General features: G+C 49.8%; 1 protein-coding gene across 4 annotated transcripts in view; it reads right to left on the bottom strand.

The window, feature by feature from the left end:
* MDGA1 (MAM domain containing glycosylphosphatidylinositol anchor 1) overlaps positions 1-19946 on the bottom strand; it is a 214940-nt gene that overhangs the window by 55989 nt on the left and 139005 nt on the right. For 3 of the 4 annotated variants that reach the window (XM_038131762.1, XM_038131761.1, XM_038131760.1), the window contains exon 18: positions 18900-19306. The exons of the other annotated variant lie outside the window; for it this stretch is intronic. In XM_038131762.1, the coding sequence (XP_037987690.1) occupies positions 19215-19306 (92 nt within the window). In that variant the 3' untranslated portion in view covers positions 18900-19214. Of the gene's footprint in view, positions 1-18899; positions 19307-19946 lie in introns of those variants that run through there. 4 annotated transcript variants of the gene reach the window in all.

Raw genomic sequence — 19946 nt, forward strand, 5'->3', positions numbered from 1 at the left:
TTGCAGTGGGAAAAGCTCCGACCCTAACTGGACAGGGTACAGTTAAGTTGCTTGGCCACAACCTGCTAGCCTAGTAGGAGGCTAGTGGAGCCTCTGTGTTGGTGAAGCCTCTGTCTTGCTTCTGTATTACCTCCTGACCCTTCCATCAACGTGACTTCCTCTTTCTTCACTTACTGCCTTTACTGGATCTGGCTAAAAACACACACAAGAAAAGCAGACTTTCACAGCCAAGCTCCTGAAGAGGTTTTTCCAGCTGGGGGCCAGCAGACCAGCTCATCCTGGGGTGGAAGGTGGCCTAACCTTGCTTACGCTGGGTGGCTCTGTCTCTCAAACTAATACAGACTAAAGTGAAAAGCCTGAACTTGCCTTCTGCAGCTGAGGAGGGGCTGGGGGAGTAGTGTGGCAGCACTGAGAGTTATTGCTATGGCATTTATGGAGCATGTTGCTATGAATCGATATCTCACCATAATTACCTCATTTGCCCGTTTTTCAAATTAGATAACAAGGTTCAATGCTTGACCAGATCATTCTTCATCCATTTGCATTTCCTCCTCTCCTTTGCAGTGGAGGGGAGCCCCTCTCCTATTAATCAGCAGGCCTCAGGGTGAGTGGGATTACACCCTGAAAACTCCTTTTGTCTCTTCTGCTGGAACACTGTCATCAAAAGGTGGGAGGCCAGGCCAGACTGCCCACTCTGGGAGGACAGGGGGCTGTTTGTCCAGCTGGCTCCATGCTGAGATGGGAGGTGGAAAGCAATGAGCTCACGCTCTGCTCAGACAGTGACATTTCCGTGGGGCAGGGCTCATCCATCATGGTGTGGTGACTGAGGAGAGCTGTTAACTGTTTCGAGCTGGCTGCCTGCCTCCTGTGCTGCTGCAGCTGAGGTTGCTCCCACAGGGAGCTCAGGACCTGCAGCATCCCTGGGGAAGCAGTGTATGGGCTCTGGGGAGAACCCCCTCCTGAGCAGGGGGACAGCGAGGAGAACAGGAGACCCCCACCATGACTCGGTGTTTGGGGAACAGAGAGAATCCATTTGTAAGGGAACTGCTTCTGTTTCACCTCCAGCTCTGAGGAGATTTTTTTCCCCTTTGTACCGGCTGTTCTCTTTGCAGAGGACAGGCAGACTGCCCCCAGCATGTTTCCTGCCTGTGCAGGAGCTCATGGTTTGCACCACAGACAAGCAGCCTCTTATCTCAGGGGTTGATTTCTGTCTGAACCCATCACCCTCCATGTTGTGGCTGGTGCTTTTTTGTTTCTTTTGCTCAGCAAAGCATCATGTTCATCTGGGTGGGGACTCGGCTTTTGTAAAAACAGCACTTGCTCAAAATCAGAAGAGTATAATATCCTCAACCCCTCTTCATGCCTCATTCTCCTGAGCCAGCCTCCAAGGCAATACCTATTACCAGGTATTACAAGCAAAGCAAATTCTTGTAGTCAGATGGCTCATTAGCTCCTGCTTCTCTGGGGACTTCCCTGTGGCTTTCCTCTGCACTCCCTCCCCTGTGAGGAGCAAAGGATTCCACCTTTGCCAGGGCAAAATAAAGAACAATTAGACAGTCATTAATCTGCAAGAAGGGAGGGCAGGAGGAGCACCAGCTGCTGAACTGCTGTTGCACAGCTGAAGTGTGGTTTCCCAGGGGCAGGTGGGAGCGCAGCTTGGATCAGAGATGGGGGAACTGTCTTGTGCCTCTCCCTTGCTGTCAATTAGTACAAGAGGTTGGCCTTACCTCCAAGTAGCCAGAGACCTCAGAAGCAGCTCTCAAAGCTGCAAGCAGACTCTTTGGAGACTAATTGGGGTCTTTCACCTCGTTTTAGCTGCTTCTCAGCAATGCACTCTGGAGTGCAAACATGAGAACAGATGCTTATTTTGCCAGGGAGTCAGCAGGGCTTTACCAATTCCCTGGAGCCTGAGGGGTAATAGAAAGAGACCTGGGAGACGCGGCCCTGAAGTCAGCAAGCCACTTTCAATCATTTCCCAGTAGTCCTGGCAAACTGGGGAGGTCCCAGGTGACTGAAGGTTAGCAAATGTGACGCCCATCTATAAAATTCAGAGGCATGATCCAGGAAAATACACGCCTGTCATCCTGCTCTGAGTACCAGGGAAGGTCATGGAGCCCATCATCTTGAATGGCACTGTGTGGCATGTATGGGACAATCAGAGCCACCACAGGTTTATTAAAGATAGATGCTGCTTAACAAACCTGATCTCTTTCTGTGACAAGGTGACCTGCTTGCTGGATGATGGAAAGGCTGTGGATGTATCTGCCTGGGCTGCTGTAAAGCCTCTGACACTATTTCCTCCAGAAGAAACTGGCTGCTCATGGTTTGAGCAGGTGCACTCTTTTGGGCAAAAAACTGTCTGGATGGCCAAGCCCAGAGAGTGGTGGTGAATGGAGTCACACCAGCTGGTGGCTGGTCACAAGTGCTCTTCCCCAGGGCTCAGTGTCAGAGCCAGTTCTGTCTAATCTTTATCGATGATCTGGATGAGGGCATTGAGTGCACCCTCAGTCAGTCTGCAGGTGACACCAAGATGGATGGAAGTGTCGATCTGCTGGAGCACAGGAAAGCCCTGCAGAGGGATCTGAGCAGGCTGATTGATGGGCCAAGGCCAATTGTATGAGGTTCAACAAGACCAAGGCTGACAACAACCCCATGCAGTGCTACAGGCTGGAGAAAGAGATCTGGAAAGCTGCCTTGCAGAAAAGGATCTATGGTGTTTAGCCTGGAGAAAAGGAGACTCAGGGGGCACCTTATTGCTCTCTGCAATTGCCTGAGAGAAGATTGTAGTGAGGTAGGGGCTGGCCCCTTCTCCCAAATAACAAGTGACAGAAAAGGAGGAAATGGCGATGAGTTCTGCCAAAGGAGCTTTAGATTGGGTAATGGGAAAAAAAAATTACTGAATGAGTAGTCAAGCATTGAAAAAACAGGCTGTCCAGAGAAGTGCTGAGGTCACCATTTCTGGAAGTGCTTAGACATGTAGATGTGGCACTGAGGGACAGGGTTTAATGCTGGACTTGGCAATGTTGGGTTAATAGTTTGAGTCAGGGATCTTAAAGGTCTTTTCCAGCCTAAATGATTCTATGTTTCAATAAGGCACTTTGTGGCTGGAGAGAGACTCTTGCATGGCAAGGTGGTACCTGCAGTGGCAGCCAGCATGGAGACTCCCCATGCACAGCTTTTAGACCCTGCATGAGACTCCCTGCTCCCTGCTTATGTCCTTCTTTGTGCCCAGGTCCTTGGGCCGATGCTCATCCAACCTCTAAGGGACAACCTGCCTTCTTCTGTACCTTCTCCTCCGTGGAAACGTGTGGAGAGACCTTTATGCATGTGGGGGAAGCTGCTGTTTTGCCAATGTGCTGCAGAGGAGGAACTTGTACATGTTGAAGCCCCTGGAGAAGCATGGAGAAGCCCCCCCTTTTCCCTCCTGCTGCAGACTCATGGTGGCTTACATGAAACAGTAACAGAAGTGTCCTGTGAAAAGGGAAGGGAAAAGACTGCCCAGAGCTCTCCTGCAGGAAAGGTGTCTCCTCCTGGGGAGAGCAGAAAGGGATGAGTCCAGAGCATCTCTGAAAAGATGCTCTGGACTGCAACAGAATATGCCATGCAACGAGTTTGAATGGCGGCTGGTTATGAGCCCCAGTGGGGAGGGCAGCAGGATTCAGGCTCAGTTATTAAGACCATAAATCATGGAGACAGTCATGGGAAAGGCTGATGAGAAGAGTATGTGCAGCCAGGAATGCCAGGAGGGAGAGATGGTGGGCATCAGAGGCACAGAGCTTCTACACATTGTGTTATTTTAAGAATTTTTCTTTTTTTATGGCAGTGCTGTCATTTTTATCAGAAGAAGGGACCAAATGATTTTAAGTTCCCATTTCCTGAAGACCCAGGCATGAATTCCAGGTTGCTCCTGGTAAGAGCAAAGGCTGTGGAGTCGGGGGTGAAACAGCATTGGCAAGGGCTGCAGAGCAAAAGTGAAAGGCAAGGACAGGGCTGGAGTGAGGCACCAAAATACCAGGAGCCCCCCATGTTTGAGGTGGGGGCCAGCCAGGATTTGGGATTGCAGTATTTTCACTGTCAAAAGCAGAAGGCATGTTTTGGTGAGGTGGGGAGGTCAATCCACAGCACTGTCTGCAGGGGAAGGTGGGGCTGGTTGAGGTAGCTGGGAGGGAGGCTCTGCAAAGCCAGGTTTGCTGCAGTCCTTTCCCCTTGCCAGCCCATGTGGCACTGATGGCTTCTCTGCTGCCCGAGCCCTGCTGCTTGTGGTCAGCTCTGGTATCTCTGTGCTGTGCTGTAGGCGTGATGCCTAACTACATGAAGGGTACAGCAGGCAGATCCTTGTCCACTTGCAGCTGTCCGAGCCTCCCACATTTCCTTAGGAACCTTCAGCTCTTTCTGGTTAAATGCTGAGATATCTCAGAAATATCTGGGGCAAGGAGAGGCAGTGCCCCACAGCTGTGCAGCCAGTGTGCCTGGTGACTTTGCTGTTGGGCTGAAGGAAACTGCCTGGCTTGGGCTTAGCTCTGGCTTTGGTTTTGGCTCTCACTCAGAACATCAGGCACAGCTGGAACTGCACAGGGACATACAGTGAGCTTTAGGCACTGCTCATGTACTGACAGCAGGACTCTGGCTTGCTGCAAAGCCCATTCAGGACACTGGGTTAGAAGAGGCTGAGTCTTGTGAGTGTAAATCTATTGGATGAAGGACACCTCAGAGGTTTTCCTCCGCAGTGTAGCTCTTTTCAGAGGCAGGTGAAGTTGAAATCATCCAGGGCAGCCCATGAGAACATAAAAACTGGTCCTGGTGTTTTGAACAGGTGAGGTGCTAACCAGGCTGAAACAGGGCAGGAGCCTGTCCAGAGGCTGCAGCTCAGTGTTTAGGCATGGGATGGGATCTTCTTCCTTCTCAGTGGTGTGGAGCGTTTTCTGATGCTTGGACAAGCAGGAGCTGATACCTTTGACCTGCTTTGTGGTCTGCTGACAGGCTTCACTTGCAGCCCCGCACCTTACAGGAGCAGCCCTGCTTGTCCTTCCTTGTCTGCTCTCAAGAAAGGCCTTCAAAGGCATGTCAGTCTGGCTTTTGCATGGAGCAATCTGTGATGCATCTGCCTTCCCTCATGTCCAGGGGCTCACATGGGATGTGGAAAAGCCCTGCAGGGATGGATAGGTCATCTCTGAGCTCCAGCTGCCAAAACCTTTGGCCTGCCCTGGCATCCCCCATCATAGCCACCAGCTGCAAGGTACCAGGCTCTGGGCCAGCCTGTCTCTTCTGAAGGCAATGTGAAATAATTAGCTAATTAATCCCCATTCCCTCTCCATGGCAGGGAGCAGTACTGGCTCAGTGCCAAACCAGAGGTACAGGAGCAGGCAGTGATCTTGCCTGATGCTACATGAGTGGAGCCATGCAGGAGGAGGGCTGCAGCATCCCGAGCCCTCGGTGCAGCAGGTTACTGCTCACAGGGCAGCGAGCCCAGGGGACCAGACTGCAACATCTGCCTCTTTCCACTAATCCTGAGTGCAGCAAAGAGGATCAAGATGCAGCCAAGGGAGGCTGAAGGGAGACAAAGTGGCTATCCTCACACAAGGTGGGACAGTGCTCCCATAGAGGTAATAGAGTTTCCCAGAGATCAGAGATCCGGCAGTAGCAAAAATCCAGGAACAATCTGTAGCTGGCATCAGCACAGGGCTATTGTTGACAGAAAAGGGCTGGGGTAGGGAGTCAGGTTCAGTCAGAGCCCTCATGGATGGGGGATGAATGTGTGGCATGTACATAGGGCCACACATTGATGGAAGAGTGTGACGGGGTTGAGAAACGCAGCTGGAGGGAGGTGCCCCCTCCACCCCCAGATATCCAAGCATATGCTAATCCAACAGGTCTCCTCCTTGCTGTCCCCACTGAGCTGATGGACAAGGCTTTGCCAGCCAGGCTCAGGATCCAGCTCTGCTCTGGGGCTCACATGGGCTGGCAGGATGCTAATGTGGTGGGCTGCAGCTGCAGCCTGTATCTCTAAATCTTCTCTGCTTTTTAGGTCACTTTGTTCTGCTTATAAATCCTGGTCTTGTCTTACAAGCCATAAATCTTCCTCTACAGTCAGCACCATTTATTTTTTCCTCTGGTCTTGTTAAATAACAGGGTCAGAATATTTAAAATCCAGATTGTTGCATTTTCTGTGGGTTTTGCTCATAAAAAGTATTCTCTTCCATTCTGGGAAAATGCCACAGAGCTGTGGCCATACAGCCTTGCTTAGAAATTTGTAGGAAGAGAGGAATAGGGAAAAGAGGGTCCAAAGGATGTGCTGAAATAATCTGTCACTCACACAGCCCTTGCATGTATGTACAATTCCATGCATGTGCTTGGCACACTCGATGCACCCAGGTGCAGGCAGCCTTACCTTCCCTGCTTTCACACACTTACCACCTCACTGGCACCCACCACCTCTCTTCACTGAGGCACAGCCTTGCACAGATCAGAGCTACACCTCGTTCCTCCACCTCTAACCCTCATACCCTCATATCCAATCCCAGGCACCTGGCAGGGAACACATGGTTCCCATCCTCTCCCTTGCCTTGCATGGCCATTCACACAAATCTAGTCTCTGCCATCCCAGCTTGCTGCTCTGAGCCTTTGCACCCTCCCCAGTGTCAGGAGCTACTTCTCAGCAACCTCCATACCCAGCTGTGCTCCTCACCCCTTCCTGCAAGATGCTGGTGGGTTTTCCCCCGGGCAGAAGCAGCACCTCTCCTCTTCTGCCTGCCCAGGAAGGGGGAGAGACTCTGTGAGAGTTAGGTTCATGTGTTGGCACAGTGGTAAATAGCCTCTGCCAAGCACCAGGACAGCACGGCATGGGATCAGGAGCTGTCAGGGATCAAAAAGTTGTGTGTGATGGTGCAAGGCCAGCACTCCATGCTCAACTAGCCTGGAGCCTGCAGATATGCAGTGAAGCATCCTTGTGTCTGCATTACAGCTCTCTGCTTAGTGACTGTACAGCTCGTGTTTCTGCAGGTTTCACACAGAGGACTCCACTCACTTGAGCACGCAGTCAATACTCCTTTCCATCTTCATCACTCACTGTCTGGCTCCAGGCTTTATTTATTGCACAGCATCAAACAACCAAGCCAAAGACAAAAGTGGCTTGCTCCCTTGTGGCCCTTTTGGTGGGCATTCCCAGTGATCCAGCTTTAACAAAATTAGCATTGCTTCTACCTTTGGAGGTGATATTGCTGTCTGCAGTGTACACAGGAGGGACTGAACTGCAGCAGCTGTACAATCAATAGTACAGAGCACCTTGCAGGAACAGCCTGAACCTCAGCCTGGTTTCTAATCTGCCAGCACATCCTCTTCTCCCTTAGGGAAGAATTGCAACATAAAGCTCGGGAATGTATTAGTGTGTAGGTAGTGAGAGTGACCACAGATGGGGTGTCAGGCAAACACAAACTAAACAGTAAATTCTGGGTTATCAGAGGTAATCCCCAGTGGTGGTGCCCTGTCCGAGAGAGCCAGAGCCCAGGCTTTTACAGTATGAGTCATTTTACAGCTGACAACACACTAAAAAATTTGAGTGCTTTTGCAAAGCAGACTTAGTGTGGGGACAACTAAAACAGCAAGAATTAACAATTAATGACAAAAATGCAATGTTCCAGGACAAAAGGTAAGCGGCTGGACTCTCTGGGTGATTTTAAGCAATCTTACATTTTCCTTCTTTAGCTGCCCCCCTCTACCTCATTTCCTTCCCAGCCTGTGCCTGTGGGAATCCCTCTGGGTGCCCTGGATGGCCAGAGCTGCTGGCAGGGGGCTCTGAGACCCTGGCATGCAGCCAAAGACACACGTGGGGTTTTGCTCTTAGCCCGTGGAGCAAATTACTAACTCTGTATGAAGAATTACAAGCCACACACACAAGTTTAGGTGTTGTAGTAGAAGTAGTCACGAAGTGAAAGGAAGGATTTTTGAGTGCTGTACAGGGGGGTTTTAAGCCTTGTACGCAGGGGTCCAAGTTTTGTGCATAGGGGTCAGGAGATCTAAGATGGAGGGATTTGGGTGTGCCCTGTCCTCTTTCTTTCTCCTTCCTAGCCTCCATGTCTTTGGTGATGTTGTCACTCACAGATTGGTTTAGAGTAGAAAGTCACCATTCAACGTGTAACACGTAATATATGATATAAAAGATGGCACCAGCCCCCTGGGAGGGCAGTGTGCCTTTGTCTGACCTGCTGAACGGGCCGCAGCAGTTCAGGAAAAGAATCTTTTAGATAACCAACAATAAACAACCTTGAGACCGGACAACAGAAGACTGCTGAGTCTTTCTTTGAAGGCACTGGTTGGAGCAGAGACTTTTCCATCTTTCAGGGTTACCCCAATCTGGGGGTGAAACCCCACATGTGCCTGTTCCTTCAAAATATGGCCTGATTTCCTGCCCAGTCCCTGCCCAGCCTCAGAGCTGTTCTGGCCTGTGTGTGAAGGGAGAGGCACTCTGAGGAGGAGTCATGGCAGAGTGGGACTCTGTGTTTCAACATGTGCATGACAAGGGTGAGCTGAACTTGGGCAGGAATGACAGAGATGAGTGCTATGTGCATGCATATGTATGCAAATATATAATATATATGTATGTTACATATATACACACACACACACACATTTGTTTAGTAGTGCTTTCCAGTACTTTGACCTGAATCACCACAGCAATTCCAGTATCCAGCTCCCTTCAGACTCCCATCTGCAACAGTTATTTTTCATTATGAGAGGGAAAAAGGAAGCATTTGCTAGGCATGATTATTTTCACAGAATCATAAAATCAAACATCCTCTTTGTCAGTGGGTTTCACAACTTCTTGCTGTGAGGGAAGCAGAGGCAGAAAGGTTGGGTTAGCTTGAAAGACCCTTCTGCATTGTTTTGAGCCCTATCCCAAACTTTCTCCAGGCAGCTCAAGATGCCACGGAGTCATCATCATTAACACCAGCTGAAGTGGTGTTAATGGCAGGGGTATGGCAGTAGCTTATGTGATCCACTGCCCCACAGTCAGGGTAGGCACCTGGTGCTGCTTTTGTTTTAGAGTCTGGTGAGGTTCAACCAACAGCAGCTTGTGGCACGTAAAACAAAACTGTGTTTGGCTTTCACACACAGTTCTCTTAAGTGTTGCTCAGATGAGGCAAAGTTAACTTGGGGTCTAAGCTGAGTACCCCTGCAGATCTCATGGCAGAGAAGACATGATCACGCAAGAATATGGGTCATGGCTGGCATTGCCCATTCTCTGATGGGTCCACGGAGTAGCTGGACCCATGCTGGAGACCCTGGGGTGGAGTGGAGTACCACGGAAAGGGGCCCTGGCACCACACTGACAGCCCAGGGCTGTTGGCTTGTTTCACACCTATTAGTTTTGGAGCTGCTGCCTTGGCTCATCTTCTTGTGGGAGAAGTCAAGAGCAAATGAAAAAAGAATCAGTTTTGAGTGGTGTCATCAGATGCCAGCAGCCTCAACAGCTGCAGGTGTGGGATGGGAAGGAGAGGTTTAGAAAAGGCAGGAGGAGTGCTGGGTAAGGGAACATCAGGGGAGGGCTCTGAGGCACTCTCTTCACAAGGGTTCCCCAGAACTAGCTGCCCCAAACCTGCCTGTGCCATGTCCTGTGCCCAGCCCCTGTGCTGGGGTTTGAGCAAATCTGAGCAGCCTTCCCCAGGGACTTCTAATCAGATATTTTGAGAAGGACTTATGGTCAAACACTGGCACATGCCTCAGTGCTGGGCAGCAATACAAGTTCCTCCCTGCCCCAGCCACTGTGAGCACCAATTGGAGGCTGCACCTTGTCACCCCAACCCCACAGAGAGGGACACACAGGCTCACCCACTGGAGTACTGCAGCTTTATTTGAATGAAACAATCCACGTTGAGAGTCTGTAGGTTACACGGTGGGTGCACTGAGGCTAGGGGTAGGTGATGGATGAGGCAATGCTTATAAAACATCTCACCCTGTTTGAAAGGTTCAGTTCAGTCCCTTTGTGTTTTGTGCTTTTAACATTGTGGACAGCTTGGCATCATGGTGGCAAGAGGGTCCCAGCTCCACTCAGCGGTGGCGATGGCACTCTATGAGATATGGAGTGGGGATGGGACAAGACATGGTGGCAATGAGGGAGGTGGGTGGAGATGAGGATCTGTCCGAGGATCCCCACCCAGGATACTGATAGCAAATAACCCAAGAGACACCAGAGGATCACCCCCTCCCTCCTCCACAGTATCCCCACACACACAGCCTTTGTCTGTCACTCCATTTGGGGGGCTGTTTCCAAACACTTCTGTCAGGTTAACCAACACTTTCTTACTGGCCTTGGTGACCTGGACGTGTGAGGCGATGCAGTCCCACTGGAACTAGATCCCACTGAAGTGGCTCACTGTTGGGCCTGAGCTGGTTCTCCCTGCACCCCAGAAATTGAGGACGGGATTTTGGTGTGATCCCCTTCTATGGGATCCAGGGATGAAGTCTGCTGCTGTCTCTCCAGGCTGGAAATGAAACACTCAGTGAGGGTAAGTAAGGAGCAGGGGGATGGAGTGAGAAAGAGTGTGGAAATCACTGTCTGATGCTCACTTCTGGCCAAAGGCAGATGTCACAGTTATTTCCCCACGAGACAGTTGTATCTTGGATGATGGGCCCTTTCCTCTGCTACATGTATTGTGATACAGGCAGGATGGTTCTGACTGGGGAAAAGGACCCAAGCAAAACCATGCTGGCACCAAAGTTCCCATTCCATCTGGAGATTAGAGATTGTCTCCATGCTGTCTGGCAAGGGCTGTGACAAAAACCACGAAGAAGAACCATATATCTGCAGCATTCACAGCTTTTAGGAAATGTCTTGAGATGAATGCATGCTGTGGAATGCCCTGCTGTGGAATGAGATGGTACATCTAGAAGATCCCAAAAACTGGAAAGCAGGCCAAACTCATCTATTTGAAAGCACTGACACTAGGCCACTTCACCCAGCTTTAACACCAACAATTACATTACTGTGCTGAGAAGCTGAGGATAGGCAGCAGAGAAGAACAAACAAAGTTTGACGAGAGGAAAAGGTCACCTCTAGCAAACTCTGAGAGAGTCTTCCTGTCTCATGGATGCTACATGCATAGGAAAGCTTCTTTGCTCCAAGTCTGTAAATACCTTTCCTCATCAGCATCTGAATTTTCCCAGGGCAATGTCTAGTGCTCACCAGTCCCTTGCTCAGTCTCTGTATGGTATGTGCTGCCACCCATACAAAAGACCCAAACACTAGTCCAGTCAATGCCTGTTCCATTTTATAGACAGAATGGTATCTATATTCTCCTCTCAGCACAATCCAGGTGCTGCCTAAGGGGACCATGCTGCTACAGCCTGGCTGTTGCTCTGTTTACTGATACCCAGTTTGTTCTTGAGAACAAGGCCCAGTGAGACATCATATACCAAATGCCCCACCTTTCAAGGTACTCTGAGCTGGATCATGGACTGTGGGGAAGGGAAAGGTAGGGACTCCACCAGTAAAAGGGGCCCTATCTCCTCTCTGCTGCATTTCTGGCAGCTGCAACACACCCACACCTCAGCTTTTAGCTTTGATCCCTCTACAAGCTGCTCAGATAAACATCAGTGTCAGACCTACAGTGCAAGCAACACCTGGAAACAGCTTTATCTCAGCACCACATCACTTATCAGGGTCACCAAAAGAAAGCCTGTTGGTGCCTGCCTGCAGAGGCTGCAACGCAGAGGAGGAAGTGGGGTTGCACTTGCTCTTGGCTAGTTTGGGCTCAGCCTTGAGCTCCTGGAATGCTGAGAACAAAGGAGGTGCAGCTCACCCAGTTGCAGAGCAGGACTGCTGACATCTGGCACATTCTAGCCCCTACTGAGGGCCTGCCTTTGCTGATGAATTGAGGCTTGCTGTAGTTATGCAACTTCTGAAGATCTTGGAGCATCTCTCCATTGTAACAGCTGGGCTTTACACAACTGGAAGCCACTTCACTGCCTAAACAGCAGGACCAGAGCCCATCTCCCCCAGCCAAAGCAGATTCCCACTGGCTCACAGCAGCAGCAGCAGCAGGGGGGCTTTTATCTTCCTACAGACTTGGCTGGCAGACAGGACAGATGCACATGTGTGGCAGAGCAGACAGGTACCCTTCACTTGGCTCAAAGCTTCAGGCAAGGCCCCAGCCATTACAGCATAAGGCACATCCATCACTATGAGCTTTGGACACTGGCACTGCCTGGAGACTGGCACTGTATGACAGCTGTCCAGCTGGCCCTGTCTTATACTGAGTTTAGGCCATCCTGGGGGTAAAAATTCCCACTCTAAGCCAAACATTCATAGCCCAATTTGCTTTTAGAACAATAGTTAATGGAAGCACAAAATTTGTGAGCAAATTGTTTATAGGCCATAGCAAATGCCAGCAAAACCTGCATTTACCACAGACTTGCACAGCTCTCTACAAAAATCTCTAATCACCCAGCTCTACCTTTGCAACAGTAAAGACAGCATCTCTCCCTTTCCCTTGTTCTCTGTCCCATGCTGGAAAATCCTCCCCATGAAAGGCAGCAGAGAGAAGGACAGTGCTCACAAGCTGGGACCAGCCCTTTGCAGCTTTCCTCAGGGATCACCCACAGGAAGACAGTGGCTTGCCTGGCTTCTTCATGTACAGATGTGCTGAGGATCTGGAGCTGGACTAATGAATTTTACTGGGAAATCTGGTTTCAGGATTTTCTTTAGTCTCCTTGCCCAGCATCCGAGAAGCCTCAGGTCAGAGCCTGCTGCCTGCCATTGATGAAACAAAGGACAATGCACTGTGGAGCTCATCTTTGCTCTCTCCTTTTCCAGAGAAGACAGACAAGCTCTGTTCCATCCTTTCAGCCATGCATGGGACTGTTTGTGAGCCCTCCTTTGCCTCTGATGAAGCCAGGACATGACCCACACGAGGTCCCTGATGGAGCCAACACATGCCCTGAAGTGCTCCTGCTCCACCACCACCCAGGCAGCCCACCAGCCCCTCAGGCTTTGCCAGGGCTGCAGGGAGCAAGATGGAGAAGGTGCCAGAGCAGATCTAGGTGATCTGGACCGAGCCACCCCTCCCTGCAGCCACAAAGCACAGGGACACAGTAAGTCCTGCTGACTTCCTGTCTGTCTCTGGAGGTGTCTCTCTTTTTGAGAAAGGATGCTTGATGGCAAAGCCACTGAGCATGCACCTGAATCACAGCTCAGCGTCTGGATGTCAAGCACACATCTCAGACAAAATGGAGTGGGATGGCACTGCTTTTCCATGGCCAAGATGTTGTCCTGCAGACTACAGTTGCCTGCAAGCTGCATCCTCCCCCTCTCTGGAATGGTGGGTTGGTCAAAAGTGGCCCTGGGCTGTCCCACAGTGGTCCTTGGGGTGTTTAAAGCCTCCAGGGCACAAGTGGTCTGATATGACCATATCAAACTATAAGTAGCCATCAGAAGACCCCAAAATCCCCTGTGGTGTGCTGGGTGGTGGCAGATGGTCAGCCAAACCAACATGTGTCTTAATCCCAAGAGAAGAACTGAAAACACCCATAGACCACAGCTATCATTTGGGATGCTGGGTGTACTATGGCCATGCAGCTCCCTGCTGGAAACCAACAGCTGCCAGTAATTACCATGGAGTATACATTTGATCAGGTTAAAATGCAATATCTAGAGCTCTCCAGCACTTCTGTGAAAGCCTTTTGTCTCAGGATGAGCAGCTATCAGTTGGGCCAAAGCAAATACAAATTATGGCAACAGCCTGCACAGGATCCTGCTGCTGCACGCTTGTTACAAACAGAGATGCCCTCCCATTGAGTGCAGCCTGGAAAAGACAACATATTAGGGCAGTTTAAAGGACCAAGAGTGGTCTTTCCCACAGCCAGGAGGCCTATCCTTTGCACAGGAAATACTCACAATGCAACTGCTTGTCATCCTTGAAAAGCAGGGTCCTTCCTCCCTGGGTGCAAGAGCTGGGCATCAGTAGGGGCAGTGGCACCGTGTCCCACCATGCCCAGCTCGAGGCACAGAGCCCTGGTGATATGTTCCTCCATGCCATTGCTAGGACACCCAAAGGCACCCAGGAGGCAAAGGGGTGCTGCAGCATTTCCAGAGAAAAATGGGTATCTGCATGGGGCTGACAGACAAAGGTGACTAAAACAGCAACATCCTGAAGTGGCAGCTTCCTGAGCTCTCTGCTTTAACAAAAAGTTTGTCTCCAAGTGGGGTGAGGTGACACCATTGACTCCATGGAGGAGGGAAAATGCCCTGGTTCCTTTGCCTGTCCCTGTCTGGGGCAGCATGAGGACCCCCTGGCGATTCCCATAGATAAAATTCCCTGCCTCAGCCTCACTGAAAGCTAATGGGGAGCAGGCCTTGCTCCTGACAGTGCCTTGCACAGGGACCACTTCATGCTGGAGACAAGGCTCAGGGCAGTGGTGTAGAGATGCTTCTCCCACCAGCACCACTGACTTCCCCCCCAGGCTGAGAAGCACCTGGCACCAACCCAAAAGCTAGGCCCTTCTTGGCACAGAGTGATAGGGACAGGTTGAGGAGGAGGAATCCAGACTCTGCTCTCCCTTTAGCAGTAAAGCAATGTTTTTGTAATTCTGGAGTAGTGCACCCACAGGATTTTGTATAGATAGAAATTAAATTTCAATACTTTGGAGCCCTCATAAGCAATAGGGAATAAAATACGATTTGTATCATGTTTACTAAACTCATTCTCATATCTCTAAATTATTTTTGCAAAAAAATTTACCAGCCTAAATATTTGAATTCCCTCCCACCCCAATTTTTCCCTGATTGCTACCATATTTCTTTCCAGAAGAAAACTAGCTCCCAGAAGAAGGGCTCCCTATCACTGTTGCTACAGCTGTTCTCCAGGCAGCATGTTGTGCAGCTCTGCTGGAGCAGCTCTGCATGCCTGCCAATCACAGAATCCCAGAATATGCTGAGTTGAAAGGGACCCGTGAGCAGTTCCCAAACCATTTGTGCACTATGCAAAGTTTTTCATATACATGAAACAATTTTTCACTCTCATACAGCTGGGAAGAGTTGCACTCAGGTGTTCCTAATTACTTAACTCCAGATCAAATGGAACAGATTAGGTCCATCGCTTTCCAGTGGCTGATCTTTGTGGAAGAAAAATAGTCTATTATTATTACCAGCCAGGAACTGCATTTCAGGGCAAGCAGCAGGAATTGATGTTTGTATTATTAAAAGCCATGGATTAAAGTTCTGTTGATGACCTGCTATTTGGACTTGCACTGAACTATAGAAAATTATAATTAAAAAGTATATTTTTCAGAATAAGATGAACAACTACAAAAAGAGGTTTCAAATGTAAGCTTCTTTGTAAGCCCCACTTGTAACTACACAGTAGCATTCACTACTTCTAATATCTACAACTTACACCCAGGAGCCTGCACACTCACATATTTTCTGTTCTACACCCTGAAAAAAAAATGAAATTGAGTATATATTGGCTAACACCCACACAGCATTCTTCCTAATGTATTTCTACAACTACCAAGCAGAGGTCTCCTTGTAAATAAAAGCAGTCTCTTAAATTTATATTGCACTTTTCTTCTGCAGGGAATTTCATACTATATACAGGAATAATATCCACCATTGCTGAAATGCAGCCACTTCTGGAGTGGAATAAAGCAGCTACTTCATAGGCACAGAGAAACATAAAACATCAGAAGAGAAACATAACATTGGGACTGTAACAGATATTTAAGAAGACAGACAGTAATTAAGTTTAAGGACTGTAATTTAGCCAGAACAGTGTGAAAAAGGCAAAGGGATTTTTAATTGGAAGGGGTAAGGAGCATGGCTTTACATCTCACCTGGGATGCATTACCTCCACAAGGAGACTTGCCTCTCAAGCATGGGGTAGTAAACCACAAATACTACTATCCTCAAAGAAGAGGAACCCTGCCGCCTCTCCACCCCATCACTGCACAGCTTCCCATCCTTGCTGCTGAAGTGCCTCTTTTCCCTGATACCTTGTCTCAGCACATCTGCCAGGGAAATGAAGTCTCTCCTTTTGTCCTCAGTACTTATGAGAAGCAGGGGCACTTGGGTTAATGACTTTCCCCCAAAGTCACCACCAGCTGCTTTCTAGCCAGACATAAAAGAGCAGAGGTCAAAGTGGGAAGGGGCTTCCTGAGACTTTTACTGAAGCTGAAGGACACCTGACATCAGGAGAAGGCTATCACCTCTGGCTGGGACAACCTCCTTGCTCTGCCCTGCACCTACAGCCACCAAAGGGCTTCTTGGCCCCTGTGCCATGGATTGGTGTGAGGCTCTTACATCCTTCCTCACAGGGGCTGGCAACAGGGCATGGACTCCCTCCCTCCAAGCATCCCTTCTAAAAGTGTGGTGCCCTTTTGCTGACACTTGCCTCACAAGTAATGCTTTGTCCATCATCCTGAACCCTCAGGCTGTACCTCCCCAGCCCCACAGCACCTCTCATGCCCACTAAACACCAGCAAAACCTGGGTGCTTGTGCAACCTGGGCTGTAGAAGCAAACCCACAAAGGCATCTGCCTCAGAGCTCAGAAGGTGAGAAGGTTGCCCTGGGCAATCTTTTATCACTGGGGAAGCACTCCTGTCTCCACCTTCTGTCCAGTAGAAGTCTCCTGCAACCAGCAATGCGACACAAATGTTTTGCTGCTGGCAGATCAGGGGCTATTGCGAAGCTCCCAAGCGCCCCTGGAAAGCACAGTCTCTGTCCTAGGAGTGAAAGTGGACTCTTACCAGGAGCAGGGTGATGACTTCTGACCTCCAACAAGCACAGAGGAAAAGAAGAGCACAGGGCTGAACGAGCTCAGCCTAAAAAAGGCAACACTGCCTGCCCATGAAAATGGCAACAGACAGCAAGACACAGAATTGCTGCTGGCACCCACTGCATCCCATGACACTGCCTGGCCCTGGGCAACAGCCTTGGGTTTCCTGGTCAAATGTGCACTATGATTGAGGTCTGGGCTCTGGAGGGAGGAATGGAGACAGAAGAGACACGGTCCCAATTCTTGGAAATGGAGAAAAGCAGAATGAGCTGGGGAGACCTGTATCATGCCCTCCCACTGTCTTGCAAGGCCTCCTGTGAAGAAAGTCCCCTTGACCCTCAGAGCTGATGTCCTTTCTCTCTCTGATGGTGGCTGGATCTCCTGGAAGTTAAGCAAGAGCTTTCCCCCTCCATCAGTGAAGGCAATGAGGCCCCAGCCATGGCTGGAAGCTGAGCAATGCAGGAGGCAGTTAATACATTCAGGTGATTTCAGACAAACATGGCTGTCTTAGAGAAGCTGATATATTAATCAGAAATGGGTAAGGTGTCTTGGGTACTGGGTCTTCAGTGAAACAGCTATCTTATCTGTGGCGCTCCAGATAAGGATTTTGGATGTGGTATCCCTTAGGAGGAAGAGTCGCACTTAATTAATTGGGGGTGTGGGCTAGTAAACCCCAAATCACAGCCTTGTGGGGCTAACTCTGCCCTGTGCAGGGAGGTAAGTCATGCCCAGAGCTGCTTCCAGATGCATCAAGGCTATCCCAGCTCCTGTTTGGCTGGTGCAGGGCAAATCCTTCTCCTGGGGGTTCATCTGGAGCAGCATGTACCTCCACCTTGAGGAGGTTGGGCCAGATCTGCTGCAGGTCTGCAGCAGAGAGAAACACCAGCTTTACCCACTCATGATACCATCAAGAAAAAGGTGAATTTCCCCCATCCCTGTTTCCTTGTTCCTCAGTGGCAAACAGCACCACAGCTCAGCACAAGCCCCTCTTTTAGGCCAACTTCCTGCCTGCATCCTTCTTGGAGCAGTTTCCTGCCTGTTCTGCCTTTCAGCTCCTCTGCCCACTGCCCTGGCAGTGGAAGCTGAGTGCCCGTGTGGCTGCATGTGCTGACAAAATTCAGCAACCTCAGCCCTGAGCAGTGATGCTGTTGCCACCTTTTGCCCACAGCGCCGCGAATGCACTGTGCGGGCAAAAGGCCTTGGGAGGTGAGAGGGCAGCATTGGAGCTGCCTGAACTGCCAGCCCAGGGGCTGGGTCATGAGCACAGGACTTGCTGCCTGGCTAAAGAACATTTAAATGCCTGACTCTTCCCACAATCCAGAAAACTTGAGGTGAAGGAAGTAATGGAATAAAAACCGAAATAACTAGGTAACAAAATACAGGCAGAGAAGCAATTGTGGGCTTAGGGCTGAGGCAGTTGCCATCCCAATATTCACAGGGGGAAGCCAATGTGCAACTGCTCCACCCTTCCAGTCCCATCCCGTCACATCCCATCCCTTAGCCCCAGAGAGACCAGATTTTCTGTCTGTAGCTCAGACCTGATCCCTATCCAGCAAGAGTGCTGAAAGACAGAAAGAGGCCCTTGGAGGCCCGTGCTGCAGCTGGATCCAGACAGGACTTCACCACTCAGCGTGGTCCATGTCATCGGTCCCTTCCTTGCTCCATCTTCTTCAGGCTGGGGGATGAGAAGCACAGAGTGGTGGGGAAAGGCCAAAGCAAACCACACTGGGGGCAATTAAGTACATGAGAGCCTGGAAGATGTGGATGGAAGGAGACACTGAAGCACATGCGGAGCGAGGAAAGGCGCTCCGGCCGCCGGCATGCGGGGCGGCTGCTGCCCCACAGACGAGGCCGGTGCTACTGCAGGGAGCTGCAGCCAGAGTGGGGCAGCCCCAGCCAGTGGGAAAGCATGAGGAGACAAGGGGAGTACTGCAGGATATCATCCACTAAGCTGTGGGCTCTGCAGCAAAGAAGGTAACTGTTCTGGTAGAAATTTGTGCTTTAATATATTTTTGTTTGTTTGTTTAAAACAAGTTCGCACTTCCCTGAGGAAGCCCTGTCCAACATTCCCAAGGAAAGATGGGTGTGGTTTTTTTCTTCCTTCATTTGCTCTTCACATTTCTTCATTCCCATTTTTTGTATGTCATTCCTTCTTTTCTCCATGTGTATTTCTTTCCTTCCTCTCTCTCTCTCTCTCTCACTCTCGTGCACGTGCTTTTTAAAAAAAGTTTTGTCTTTATTTTTAAATTTTGTTCTAGACATTATGACTTTCTCAAGGAGTGCTCCAGTTCTGAACCAGATCCCTTTGCATGGTCATGCCTGTCAGTCTTTGGTAACATATGGACACTTTGGTGTGCCAGTGAGGAGGGGAGGAAGAGGAGCAGAGGTGGCTGAGTAGGAAAGGAGCAGGAATGTCTTGGTCCGAAGACAGGAGCGCTCGCTTGCCATCATCTGAGCAGCATGTAAAGGAAGAAAGTCAATGGGCCACAAAGCCAAGGGCTGTGCAGGGCTGGGACGCCGCTTCCTGGAAGAGCAACAGCTGCCAGCCGAGAAGAGAGAAAGAGAATTAGTGATGGGACAGATACAGACCTCATCAAACAAGTCGGTACACATCTATGTCTTCTCCCACCCTGAAGGACAGAGAGTTCCCTGATCTTTTGGAAGATACTTTGAGCCTTTCCTTGACATTCTCAAGGTCCCCACAACTAACTTTGTAAAAAAGGTTGAGTCTTAGACTCTTTTGCAATCCAATCCTTTCTTCCCCAGAACTTTCAACCTGAGTCAAACAAAAGACTCTCGTTGTGTTATGGTTATACCCTAGGCTAAAAGAGACCTTTAACTGCACCTAAAATTTTGAAAATTTTAGAGTGTTCTGACTTTTGTTTCCCTTTTCATCTCTGGAGTTAAGAAAATTGCTAGAAGTGACTCTTATGCTGAAGGTTTTCTTGCTTCAAAAAAAATAAACCAAACTGAACCTTGCTCTTAAGTGCCTGTCTGGCTCTGGTTTGCATACCCTGAACATCTGCTCTCTGGCCCACCTGGGGCATGCTACGGAGGGCACAGGCAGGACTATGGCAGATGGCACACCAGTGATTCCCACCCAATGCCTATGTACTGCTTACACACACCTCGCCAGGGCTTCAATCCATGGTGCACCCTAGTGAGAGCGGAGTTGTCTC

Source organism: Motacilla alba, chromosome 3 (assembly GCF_015832195.1).
Source record: "Motacilla alba alba isolate MOTALB_02 chromosome 3, Motacilla_alba_V1.0_pri, whole genome shotgun sequence".
NCBI classification, from domain to species: Eukaryota; Metazoa; Chordata; class Aves; order Passeriformes; family Motacillidae; genus Motacilla; species Motacilla alba.